Source organism: Triticum aestivum, chromosome 1A, assembly GCF_018294505.1.
Source record: "Triticum aestivum cultivar Chinese Spring chromosome 1A, IWGSC CS RefSeq v2.1, whole genome shotgun sequence".
Taxonomy (NCBI): Eukaryota; Viridiplantae; Streptophyta; class Magnoliopsida; order Poales; family Poaceae; genus Triticum; species Triticum aestivum.
Window position 1 is genome coordinate 580,123,494 of NC_057794.1, and position 13,903 is coordinate 580,137,396.

General features: G+C 53.3%; 1 protein-coding gene across 1 annotated transcript; it reads right to left on the reverse strand.

Annotated features, from left to right (window-relative positions):
- Positions 1-4,914: 4,914 nt before the first annotated feature.
- Positions 4,915-10,070, reverse strand: LOC100037637 (glucose-1-phosphate adenylyltransferase large subunit, chloroplastic/amyloplastic-like). Its single transcript, XM_044492586.1, has 16 exons — positions 9,846-10,070; positions 8,454-8,692; positions 8,236-8,355; positions 7,616-7,786; positions 7,404-7,493; positions 7,213-7,299; positions 7,074-7,129; positions 6,878-6,971; positions 6,674-6,786; positions 6,534-6,606; positions 6,328-6,408; positions 6,095-6,181; positions 5,905-6,009; positions 5,696-5,802; positions 5,542-5,602; positions 4,915-5,443 (listed from the first exon to the last, which is right to left on the reverse strand). The coding sequence occupies exons 2-16, from the start codon at positions 8,673-8,675 to the stop codon at positions 5,342-5,344; spliced, it is 1,569 nt and encodes a 522-aa protein (XP_044348521.1). The 5' UTR covers positions 8,676-8,692; positions 9,846-10,070; the 3' UTR covers positions 4,915-5,341.
- Between the last annotated feature and the right edge of the window lie 3,833 nt (positions 10,071-13,903).

Below are 13,903 nucleotides of genomic sequence, written 5' to 3' on the forward strand. Positions count from 1 at the left end.
CCGTGGGTATGGGGCGGACTCGGGATTCGGGGCCCTGCTGCCTTGGCTGTGTGTGGTGGCCCACCTCCCTTGTTGGTCGGGTCCATGGCTCTGCCCCTGTCTGGCGCATGCGACAGCGCCCACCTGCTGTCCCCAAGTCGCGACATCTCGGCCTCATTGCTTGAACCACTGGCTGATGACGACCAATTGGATGGGAAGCTCTGCACACCCACCGCGCCAATCCATGGCAGGCACGATCAAGCCTGGGAGCTGGTGCAGCTCAGCCCGTCGGCGCAGAAGCAGGGACTTGCCACCTGCCAGACCCGCAGTGGAGACGAGCCATGCACGCCATGCACCCGCATGGACCCGTTGGTTGCGCTACGTGAAGTGCTCGTGATTGCCCCTTCCCCAATTCTTGCTAGGCCACTTGCCAGAGAACCACCAGCGGCCAAAATGCATCCCAGGCAGAGGAGACAACCGGTTTCAAACCCCAGGAGGAGTGTGAGGATCGCGCGTGGAGCTGGACAGGGCTCGCATGCCTCTAAGCAGCAAGGGGTGCTTATTCGGAAGCTTTGCTTGGCTAATGAAGGGACCAAATGTTAGACGACACGCTGCACGCATATGCTCAGCTGTTCCAGCAGCCACTAAACGACGGGCATATCAAGGCCATCCTAACCTTTTTTGGTTGGGAGCCTTCGGTCCTGCCTTTGCTCGAGCATGATGAGGCGGTGGATGGCGCACGCTAGTGCCCAGTCCGTGGCAGCTCGGTAGGCCTTTGAAATGAACGCACAGCCGTCCAAGATCCTCGTGTGGAACGTTCACGGCTTGAACAACCCGGCTCGTAGGTGTGCCGCTGGGCAGGTGGTGGCCGCGGCAAACCCCGCAGTGGTTTGCTTCCAGGAGACTAAATTAGAAGTTGTAACTCTTGACATCATGAGGCACTGCCTCGGAAATAAATTCGAGCACTTTTTCTACCTTCCGGCTATCGGTACGAGGGGCGGGATACTTCTATCTTGGGACGCGTCGATCGTGGCGGTCTCAAACCCGCACTACACCAGCAACACCTTGACTGCATTAGTTCGGCCTTGAGAAGGCCAAGAGTGGTGGCTCACAGGCGTCTATGGTCCGCAGCGGACTTGCACGCGGGACCCTGGGTGGTCGTGGGTGACTTCAATTTGCTAGTAAACCCCGAGGATAAGAACAACGAGTTGATCAATAGGCGGATGACGTCCCGGTTCCGTAGGCGGCTTAACTTGCTCGAGCTCAAGGAGCTCTATCTGAATGGTAGAAGGTATATGTGGTCAAATGAACGAGATCGGGCAACCATGGAGAAGATTGACCATGTTTTTTGCACCAACTCTTGGGAAGACATGTACCCTAACAACTTCCTTACGGCGCTGAGCACGGCAGTTTCCAATCATTGCCCCATGTTGCTGAACCTTGGTGCGGAGTTGAGCATGGGACGGAGATTCAAGTTCGAGTCTTTTTGGACGAAGGCAGACGGATTCTTTGACACGGTCAGGGACGCTTGGGCGTCGATCCCACAGGGTGGAAACCCGTACGTTGTGCTCGATCAAAAACTTAGGGCCACGGCCAAGGCTCTAAAGAAGTGGAGTGACCGGTGGGTGGGCAACGTCAAGATGCAGATTGCAATAGCCCTAGAAGTCATTTTTCGCCTAGACACGGCCATGGATGCAAGGGAGCTTTCTTCTCCGGAGCGGGAGTTGCACAAAATTCTAAAAAGGAAGCTGCTTGGGCTATCCTCCCTTGAGCGCACAATTGCACGGCTGCGTTCCCGTCTCCTCTTTCTTCGTGAGGGGGACGCGAACACCAAGTTTTTTCATAGCCACGCCCATCACCGCCAATGGAGCAACTTGATCACCGCTCTCAAGGAAGGGGAGGCTGTGGCCTTGGGCCAGGATGAGCTTTCCTGCTTGGTGGATGGCTTCTACGACCGCTTGTTGGGGGCGGCACCACTACGGGCGCAGACTCTTAACTTGGAAGCCCTGAACCTGCCGCGTAGAGACATGGCACACCTTGAGGTGCCTTTTACGGTGGATGAGATTGAGCAGGTAGTCAAGTCCATGCCCATGGACAAGGCGCCGGGACCGGACGGCTTCACTGGAAGATTCTATGCATCTTGCTGGCCCATAATCAAGGGTGACATCATGCACGCCATGGCCCTCTTCCACCAAGGTGACATGCACGGGCTGCCGGCGATCAACAAAGCTATTGTTACTCTCCTCCCCAAGATCGATGGGGCGGAGGACATCAAGGACTACCGGCCGGTCAGCCTCATGCATGGGGCTGTGAAGATTTTTGACAAAGCAATGGCAGTTAGGTTGTCGCTAGAGCTGCCTGAGTTGGTGGGCATCCACCAGAGTGCCTTCATCAAAGGTCGGTCCATCCATGACAATTTCATGTTGGTCCAATGCATGGCGCGTCGATTGCATGCCCTCCGGGAACCCACGGTGATGCTCAAGCTGGATATCACGAAAGCATTTGACACGGTTCAATGGCCTTTTCTTTTCGAGGTGCTGCGGGCAATGGGCTTTGGTGCGAGGTGGATTGAGTGGGTGTGTGGACTTTTGGCCACCTCTTCGACACGGATCATGGTAAACGGACACCCCGGTAGGCCAATCTTCAATGCCAGGGGCATGCGACAGGGCACGCCCCTCTCGCCGCTGCACAAGATGTTCCAGATGGCCGCATCTCGTGCCATCCTGTCTCCGCTAGCCCGGATTGGGCTACAGCAGCGACTCTCGCTGTTTGCTGACGATGTGATGCTCTTTGTCAAACCGAAAGACGCTGACCTGCGGGCAAGTGCTATGATCCTTCACAGCTTTGGAGAGGCTTCAGGCCTTATGGTGAACCTCTCCAAAAGCATGGCATTGCCCATCCGATGCACTACAACTTACATGGAACGAGTGGAGCAAATCCTGGGATGCCCGACGGGTGTATATCCTTGCAAATACCTCGGCCTACCGCTTACAATCCAGAAACAAACGTCGGCTCAGCTGATGGGGCTCGTGGATTGCCTTGCGCGCAAACTGCCAACTTGGAGGGCCACCTCCATGCCGAAGAGTGGCCGCCTTCTGCTGATCAAATCAGTCCCCTGTGCAACTCCGATCCACGCAATGATGGCGCTTGACATTCCTCAGAAGGTGCTCAAAGCCATGAGAAGAATTTGCAGGGGCTTCCTCTGGTGCGCCCGCGCGAGCGCCAATGGTGGGCACTGTAGAGTTGCCTGGGAGGCCGTTTGCGCGCCCAAGTGGGCGGGCGGCTTGGGCCTTCCCAACGTCCGATGGCTGAACATAGCTATTCAAGCCCGACGGCTCTGGCTCCAGCACACAGATCAGTCCAGACCATGGGCTGAATTCCAAATTACAGTTCCTGTGGAATCGCGGCAACTCTTTAGGGCAGCCACAAAAACTATGCTGGGCGATGGCAAGTGTGCCCGCTTCTGGGAAGATCGGTGGCTCGGCGGCTTTACGGTCCAAGACCTTGCCCCATCCATATATGCAATTGTCGCTCCCAGTGCGCGGGGTTCTCGGACGGTCCATCGGGCGGTTTATACGGGGGACTGGGCTTTAGACATCGGCCCCGACCTCTCCAGCGAGCAGTTGAATGAATACATGAGCCTTTGGGACCGGGTAAGTAACATGGCGCTCAGACCGGCAGAACCGGACCGCATGACCTGGAGTTGGGAGGCCAATGGGGACTACTCCACTAAATCTGCTTACGAGGCCCGGTTTGTGGGGTGGGAAGTAGAGCCGACGGCAGAATTCACGTGGAAATCAAAGGCCCCACTCCGTTGCCGTTTCTTTCTCTGGCTGGCGATGCACAACAGGTGCTGGACCTCAGACAGACTCGCGAGGCGAGGCTTGGACCACCAAGAGGCGTGCCCCTTCTGTGACCAGCACGAAGAGACCATCGATCATCTCCTTTTGGGTTGTGTCTTTGTGAGGGATGTTTGGCATGTCCTTTGTGGAGCTCTCGGTAGGCCAAAGTGGACGCCGAGCCCGGACTCGAGGCTGTGGGACTGGGGCGCCGTCACAGCTACTCTTGGGCCAGCGACGAAGGACACACACGCATTGCTGCTGCTAGTGTTGTGGGAAATCTGGAAGCACCAAAACGCGATCGTCTTCGATGGCGCATCCCTTTCCTTGAAGACGCCCGTGAGTAGAATTGACACCGAAGGACGCACATGGAAGCAAGCTGGCATCTTCAAAGGCAGCGTAGAACCTCTTCTGAAAGGTTTAGTTAGGTGGGCTGAGGGGAGAAGTTAGGCTTTGGTAGTACACGGCTAAGCCGGCGGTGTTGGTCCGCATGTAACATTGCAACATGTGAACGCCAACGTGGACGGGCTCTTGTCACCACCCTCTTCCTTTAATATATAGTACGCACACTCGTGCGTATTCGAGAAAAAAAAGAAAAATGTGAAGTGCAAGATAAACTGGCCAAGCTGTACCACAGGGAGGAAATAATGTGGCGTCGGTGATCCAGAGTACAATGGCTCAAGGAGGGGGACCGGAACACAAAGTGCTTCCAAAAGAAGGCAACATTAAGGAAGAAAAAGAATCAGATTAGTAAACATTGTAAACTGGACGGGACATTCATGGAGGACACGGCCGATAACAAACACGGTCTGAACGTGAGGCCCCGACGACCTCCCTACTAACCGACAGCCACATGCCATCGCGAGGGGGAGGAGTTGCCACAGAAGGCAATCCGAGCTCCGAAGGAAGAACGGTCATGAGTTATTCTCGAATTCAAAGTTCCTGACCGTATCTGTTGGTTTCCACCTGAGGTGGCAACATATTGTTGTTGCGGTGGCGCCCGATGGATGGTAAGGTGGCAACATTTTAAAGTAGGTTTCCCGGCTTTATAGATAAAGCAACCATCACATGAAAGACCGTCAGAGGAAAGTGGCAATGTCGACCGACAGAGACGACGGGAAAACCCCCTGAAAATTTCACAAGTCTAGATAGAGTTTTATTTACACGAACATCCCCCGGGAGTTTGTTTGATCGCTGCCACTTCTTTACCTCAACACACAGCCTCTTATTTATTACTCCCTCCGTAAAGAAATATAAGAGCATTTAGATTATTAAAGTAGTGATCTAAACGCTCTTATATATGTTTACAGAGGGAGTACAGGGGAAAAACGACTATTACTTTGTTCCACTGCTACTTACTACTTACTTTACCACTAATGCTGCATGCGCGCGCCTTCTCTTTCAGTCTCGATCATTCAAGCTTCAAACGTCTCCCGTCCCGGGATCACTTCTTCAGTCCCGGCCTCGAGACAACGACGACGATCAATGCAGCACAGAGGTTGTCGCGCCGACCCGGCGGCGCTCTACACGACGGTGCCGTCCTTGATGGTCGCGTTCTTCTGGATCACCACGATCCCGGACCTGATGTAGTACCCTTCCTCCGGCCTGTCGGCTTCTTGCACTCCCTGTCAGAAATGGCACAAAGCAGCATGGTTTCAGAGACAAGTGTTGTTTTCTTCAGAATTTTGGGACCAAGTTTAAACTCTGAAGGAGGGTATCTTACCTCCTTGTTTGAGATGACCACGTCCCTTCCTATCCTCGCGTTCATGTCGATGATGCAGTTGCTGCAATGTATCCACGTAAAAGTGTTAAAGATAATGTGTCACTTGCGCCGAACGACACGTGTTGTTTCTGAGGTACAGATCAGTCTCTCTCACCTGATCTTTGTGTTCTCCCCGACGCCGATGGGGACCTTGCCCTCCGACATCAGCCTCGAGATCTCGTCCTCGGTCTCGTACGAGTCCGCGCCCATCATCATCGCGTTCTGCAAACAAACACCATTCAGAAGAATGACAGCGTTCAGACGCATGATGATTTTTACAGTTGACATGCACCACATGCATTAATTCGGTGCGAAAAAACATACCTTGAGCTCGCTTCCGGAGTTTAGGCGTGAACGGACGCCGATGATGGAGTGCTCGATTTTGCATTCACGCAAGAAGCAGCCGTGCGAAATGATCGCTTCTTTGATCTGCACACAGAAGAATCCATATCAGATGCTTACCACCGAGGCTTGTATGGAATAGTCTGAATAGCAGGTCCATTCTAACACGTACCCTGCACTTGTCTGACTTTGTTGGTGGTAAGTACCGAGGCGAAGTGAAGAAGGGAGTTTTTGGATCATAAAATTCAAACTTTGGAGGCTGCAAAATAAAAAATGTGTGAGAAGATTGAAATTATGTTACTTGAAGTCTCTCAGTGCAACTTTATCATTTATCAGATGATTTAAGCCTAACTACTTCTGCAATAACATCAAGTCAACTTGGAAGAAACAAAACTAGAATGTCACCTGCTCGCAGAGGGCCATGTTCGCATCGAAGAAGGATCTGATTGTTCCAATGTCCTCCCAGTAGTCAGTGAAGACATATGCCTGACAAACATAGTGTCAAATGAACGGTCGTGCAATGCAGAGGAAATCGTTTTTACAGACTGCATTTCATGCAGGTGCTACCTCCCCAGCAGAAACAATGAATAAAGTTCACATGGTAATTTTACCTGCACATTGTGATCATGCAGAGCTCTCGGGAGGATTTCAGACCCAAAGTCATGTAGTTCTGCGTATCTTGACCTGAGAATGCCAACATTAGAATTCAGGCTGACAGGAGAACCGCATCGTCACAAGAGCAGGTTCTTACTTTAGAAGGTTCAGCAGAACATCTCTTTTGAAGACATAAACTCCCATCGACGCAATATATGGATATTTAGCAGGGTCGTCTATGGCGAAATTGAGAAAACTGGTATCCACTTTCTGCAATGATCAATGGGTTAAATTTCAGAAACTAGACCTCATTCAAGATGTAGAGATATATCTGAATCAGTGAGCTAAGGTGAGCGCTAACCATCGCTTCCAGATCGGCACCCTTTGGCTTCTCAGAAAATTGGACCACACGGCCTGAACTGTCGAACTTCACTAGCCCGTACTCAGATGCCCGGCTTCCAAAACAAAGAAAAGCAAATCAGGATGCAGTGCAACTTCACCAAAAGGAAGATACAACTCATAAATAAGGATCTGGGATGTACAAGAATAGTTAATACCTCTCTCCAACAGGGGCACATGATAAAGTAATGTCAGCATTGTCATCCACATGTTTCTGTAAAGGATGTATGCCACAGCTTGGTCAGCCAGTTCAAAACAGAACATACACTAGAGCTGGTTAAAGAGAACATCACAAACCTGCACAAGCTCCATGTAATCCATGCGATAAAGCTGATCGCCCGACAAGATCAAAATGTGCTCTATGGATTTATTCTTATAATAGTCCTGGAGAGGTAGACAGAACACAATAAGCATTACTTTAACAGATCCAGATGTACAAGTATGAGGTGCAAGGAGGGTCATGTGCTCCTAGATAGTACTCTTCTCACCTCAAGCACCCAGATAAATTTTCTGACGGCGTCCGCTGTTCCGCGGAACCATCCAGCAGCCTCCCCAGGCATTTGCGTCGCGGCCAATACCTATTTGTTGCAAAAAGGTGTATCAGTCAACCTGTGCTGTAGTCAGCTAAAAGCCCAAGACATCGAGATGAAGATCATAAAAAAAGTTGAGTACAACAAACTAATAATCTGAGGTCAACTACCTCAACAGATCCATCAGTGAAATTGATTCCCCCGCCGAGGTAGGTGCGATGAATGTGACGATTAAGGGAGGCCGAGTTGAACTGCGTCATGACGAATATCTTGTTGATGCCACTGTTGAAGCAGTTGCTCATGGGAATGTCGATGAGCCTGTAACATCCTCCAATAGGAACCTGAGCAATGCAACAAAGGGAAAGGAACAAGATTCAGGCTGGCGATCCGAAGATGACTGGACGGGCTACATGGATGGTCACTGATAGCCTTGAGGTTGACATCATGTCAGTTAAAGTGGGGGGCATCATCGGGTCCGGCTACATAAACCACTGCTGCTAATAATGATTTAAACACAACACAATGCAGAAACCTTGCTACTGAATAATGAGCTGTACTTCAACTGGTCCTATCCAAATAATTTAACATGTGCAGATGACAACTGAAATTTGAATAAAGTTTTTTCTTTCATATCTACCTAAAACTGGGACATGATCTAGAACGTTTCTGCAAATGACAGAGAATTTATTTTCATTCCTTTTGCAACTGAGACGTACTAGTATCAAACTATCAACTTGAAATAAAAAAAAAGTAAAAAACATATGACTGGAAGATGAATGTGTAATCTTACAGCAGGTGTGGCCCTTGTGCTTGTGAGAGGGAAGAGCTGAGTCCCGGTGCCACCGCCGAGTATGACCGCAGCAACCTCGTTCGGATCGGCGTAATTCCTCCGGAAGGACGTCCGGAGAACCTGCAGATGTTTTTTTTTTGCATCAAAAAGTCAGAGATGCTAACATAACAGAGTGTCTCCTTGCAACTCAACCATCATCTGACTGGAATGAAACTTACAAGGGTGTCTGCCGGGCTGGCGTCGGAGGTGAGCACGCACTGCGCGCCGGTAGCGGCGGGGCCCCTGCCACCGTTGCACATCCTCCTGGAGGCCCTCTCGTGCCTGATGCTGCTGCTGTCCCCGACCTTGAGGCGCTCGCAGGCGGAGCCCTCTCTCCTGACGGGGGAGACGCACGCTTTGCCCTCCAGGGGCAGCACGCTGCTGAACTGCATCGATGACATTCGCAGTCCACCTGCAACTGCAACAAGATGAGAAGTTCAGAACGATCAGCAACCATGGAACCTTCAGAAATCCGTTAACTGCACATGACCTGGCCCAAATCACTGATGAATGAAGTTATACATGGAGCAAAAAGAGCACGGACTTTTTTCGCTCTCTGACGGTCACGGGTCACGGCCCTCTGTAAAGTTCAGTATACTTCAGAACAATGATCATGGGAAAAAGGACTAGTGGAAGAGTGGGAAAGGTGTCAAGGACTTTGTGACTTTTCAGGGCAGGGTCACGTGAATCAGGAGGTGATCCTCTGATCTTGTGGCTGGCGTTCTTCCTTTGCTGTTTCCTCTTCTGAACTCACAAGGAAGCAAGGCAGAATATCCCGATGAACTTTGCAAGTGGAAACGGAGACTTGCACGAGGATTTCACTGCACATGTGAACTTGTTGTGGACACGAGGAAAGATGCACATGTGAGTAGTGCTGTTTTCAAGGCGGCGGCGATGATGAAACCGAGCTGGTCAGAGCCTAGAAGCCGCAATATTTGAAGAAATTTAAGCAGGTCGCGCAGGATCCAATGAGGTCTCGACTCCCATCCCATTTTCGTCGTCGGGAACGCAAAACAAATGCTCCTGCAGTCACCACTGGGCACAGGTAGAGATCGAGGAAAGGAAAGGAAAGGAAAGGAGGACCCCAATCACCGGCGAGCCTCCTCCTTTTTACAGCGAGCACGAATGAAATGACTGAAGTGGTGATGTTCAGTCGTTGGCATCAGTTACTAATTCAGACAAGAGAAAACTAGTGTAATAAATCAACATGGTACTGCTTCTCCCGTTGATGAGAAACCGAGGGGCCGTGATCCTGAAATTAAGTCGGCAACAAGATCCGTCCTCCTTCCTCCTCGCCGGCCGCTGGCCCACCAACCACGCCGCCGGCGCCGCGCGCGCGGTGTCACTCACTCACCTCACGCCCGCCCCCACATGTACGCACCGCCGCCCGCCCAATCGGTCCACCACCGCTCGCGCCACCCCTCCCGTGCCCCGCCGGCGTCGGAATGGGGAGGCATTAATGCGCGGCGGAGTCCGGCCGGGAGGAACAGGCAGCGGCCCGCCACCTTTGCGCCACCGGAATGCAAATTAATCAATCGGCAAGGGGGGAGGGAGGGACGGAAATGTGTTACCTGCGGCTGCCGGGGACGGACGGACGGCGGGTTAACGGATCGACGGGCGACCGGGCAAGCGACGGATCAAATGCAGGGAAGAAGAGGCCGGGGGTGGCCCCGCTGATGTGGTGGTGTGGGGAGAGAGAGAGAGAGAGAGAGAGAGAGAGAGGAGAGGAGAGGAGAGCTGGTCGAGCCGTTGAGTTCGGGGGCTGTGGTGATGTGGAGGGCGGGGCATATAAAGCGGGCCGAGGCGTTGGCGTCCCACTGCACTGCAAGAGAACGGACGGTGTGGAGCAGCCCAGACAGCAGAGGGAGCACCGTGCCCGAGCGTAGCGTGAGGGCGGCATGGCCCGGACTGGACTCTCGCTACGTTACTCTCTTTCCCTCTTGGCGCTATCCCCATCCCCACCATTCCCCATGCCCGGCCATGTGCGAGCGCAGGACGGACGGTGCCGCTACCGCCCCCCGCACCGTCCCTTGCCTGCCCCTCGCCGCACGCCTCCGGCCCGCCTTTCCGCCCGCCACGCTACCGCCGGCGCCACCGTCCGCCGCTGCCTCCCTTGGCCGTGCCCGTCGCTGCTTTTGTTGCCTTCAGGTCTCGACGCCCGCCCACAGCTACCTTGCCGTGGAATGGCGCACGACCGGATCCGACAACTGGCCTCGGCTCGCCGCCGCCGTCGGCTTCGCTCCTCCTTTTTGCAGTCAGTTAACGCGCGCACGGACGGACCTGGCTGGCCCGGCGCGTTCGACTCACCTGGACGCCCACGGTTTGTTTGTCCGTTTTTCAGCCCGTGCGACGGCACCGCTGCCGCCCCGACACATCACCGGGGGAACCAACGGCGGAAATCGCTCCTCCGGCTCCCGACCGCTAGTATGCCTAGTTTTTTTTTTAATTTTGAGCGGTAGTACATGTAGCTACAGTGCGGCGGGGTAGCAGTACTGTGGGCCTCCGCCTGCCCGACTGACGTGCGGCGAAGGTCTCTTGCCACGCCACGCCGCGCCGGGCCCACGGACTGGACTGTGGGCCTCGTACAGTACGTGCCGCGAAGAAGAGCGATCGAGCGATCTCTCGCGACGCCGGCCACGCGCCGGGCGTCGTGGCGCGCGGCCGGTTGCGGGGGATCCAGGCGCTTGTCCGGACGCGAGGGACCTCGTGTTGACGGATCCATTCATTCCGGCCGCGTGCTCGTGCTGCGCCGCAGGGTCCCCCATGACGCACTGCCGCGTGTGTCTTGAGCCTTGAACCGTTACACAAGTCCACTAGCGTAAAAAAACGCTCTTATATTATGAAACCGAAAAAGTAGGGGCAACTCCAACGCGACTTTAAACAGACGTTCATTTTGTCTGTTTGGATGATAATGACAATGTTCGTCCGAATTCATACGCAGCCGCATCTGGTCCGCGTGCATGTAAATCTGAAAACAACAAAAGACGTAGCTAAATGGCAGCGGTCATAGTTCACGCCAGCGGCCATACGTGGTCATGCCGGCCGGCAACAAAGCCAGTGGACTACATATGGACACCCTCTAGATTCATGTCGGTAATAATATCAGCGGCCGGCACACCAGACAACCTTTAAATTGAACCTGTTTTTTGACACCGGCAACAAAGTCGGCAGCCGGCACTCCATGGCAGCCTTGAAAACAACAAAAAACGTAGCTAAATGGCAGCGGTCATAGTTCACGCCAGCAGCCGTGGTCATGTCAGCCGACAACAAAGCCAGTGGACTACATATGGGCACCCTCCAGTTTCACGCCGGTAACAATGTCAGCGACCGGCACACTCGACAACCTTCAAATTGGACCTGTTTTTTGACGCCGACAACAAAGCCAGATGCCGGGAAACAAACCAGCCTTCAAAATGAACAAGTTTTTGACGCCGGCAACAAAGCCGGCAGCCGGCACTCCATGCCAGCCTTGAAAATGAACGGCCATAGTCCACGGCCGAGGTCTCACCTAGTTCAGGCCGTCGCGGGCGAACATCTCCTTCTGCCGGTTCACGAACCAAGCCTTCCTCTCCGATGACATGTTGCTCTTGTCGATGCTCATGATCGCGAGTGGCACCTCTTTTGCTCTGGTGTTGGCATTGGTGGGCTCGATCTCGAGCTTCTTGAGTTGAGCGGCCTCCTCGATGTCAAGCTTCCTCCTCTTCCCGGCCTCCTCCATGTCAAGCTTCTTCATTTCGAGCTCTAGGTATATCTTCATTTGCTCCTCCTTCCCTTTGCTCCTCTTCTCCTCCCTCACTTCCTTTTGACTCGTCATGTTCTCTAAAGTTCCTTGCAAGGCCATGGAAGACGCATCACGCTTCTCGTCGGCCTTCAAGCTTGTCTTGCCCCTCGGCCTCTTGAGCAAGTCTCCCTCATCAGCCACGTTCGCCTTCCCTCCTTTCTTCTTACGAGCGGTATATTGGTCTTTGAACTTGGGGCAATCTTTGATTAGCGACCAACAATACGTGAGAGTAAATGGCTTGTTCTTGTGACGGGCCTTGAAGGCTTCCAAAGATTGAAATGCCTACACAATCAAAGATGCGGCTGCAATTGTAACATGGAAAGACACAAGATGCATGAAACATGGCATGCCAACATGAAAGGGAACAAGATGGGAAAAAAACAAGAGGTTCATACCAAGTCACCAAGGCCTAGGCCACTCACGGGACGGGCTTCGACGCTCTCAAGCACGACACAATACTTGTTGCACTCTTGTTGAATGAACCCCCATCTCTTTTGCATTGAGTTGATGCCGCGAGTGCTTGCAAATTGGTAGGGGGCAAACTTCCTTTGCTCATGAAAAGTTTTGTGATCTCTCGTCCAAAAGACGGATCCTTTTTGCTCGACACCTTTCACCGGATCTTGGCCTATCTCCATCCAACTCCCGCAAATCAAAGTGTCCTCCTCTTGGATGTATGATCCCATGCGAATGATTTGCCTCCTCTTTTGTGCCTTGGTCCTTTGGATGAGCTCATCAATGAACACCAATGGCTCGTCCACAATGTCAACCTCTTCTTCCTCATCTTCACAATACAAGTCATCATCTTCATGCCAGGAGTTGCCATGGTCGTCCTCATCTTGATCATATTGGCCGACGAATTGAGTGTCACCATATTGGTCGCGACTGTCCTGGCTTTAGGTCGCATCTGGATCGAAAGTTTGGCCTTGTCTGTCGATGTGGAAGGCCTCGCCATGAACGTCGCGTAGTCAGGGTCGTCGGCCATCGACGTTGGTAGTGGCATTTCCTTGAACAACTTGCGGGCACCGGCCATGTTGGCCAATCGTCCGGGGGCTGCTTCCTTTGCGTTCTGTCAGACGGCTGACCAACGCCATTGTACCCCGGCATCAGGTTGAGGTCGATGACGTCCGCGGGTGTGGCCGGAGCGACCACGCTTCAGTCTGATGACGTAGAGAACCGTGTCTGCCCATGGCCATGCAGCGACGGCGCACGATACCCTAGCGTCTCGAGTGTGACGGACGAGCTCGAGGACCGGTGTTGTGGAGGACGAACCACCGACGAGCCTGTGCTAGCCCCGACCATGGCAGCGAGCGACCGAGAGAATGGCCGGCAGGGGTCAGCACAACCCTAACATAAGGAGGGTGTGCGCCTTGGTGACGATGGACTCCTTTTCGTCGATGTTGGCCTGGTGCTACGCGGCATGCCGCGCGACCGCCTCGGCGGCGCAGTCGGCAACAGCCTTTTTCTCCGCCGCCTTTGTCCGTCGGAAGGGTTTTGGACGAAATTGAGGGAAAGTGGGTGGATGTGCCCCCGACAGGCGGGCCAGGGGAGGACAAGGGCGTGCGTCCCGCCCGTCCGCGCGCTGCCATTTTGACGCAAGCCGGCTGAAATTTGGGCCGGGAATGGGTCGAGAGCGGACCAAAAACGGACATTGGTCTGTTTGCTCCCGCGTGCTGGGTCGCCTCTTCTGTCTGTTTACCCCCAAATGGACGTGGCCGGACGATTTAGGGTCGTGTGTTGGATTTTCCCTAATATGGTTCCATGCTAACATCCCAACTCAACTCTTAACAGTAGATCTCACAAGTTTTCAAAAAAAAGTACTTCTCACATGTAAAAGTTATTTCGTCCCAC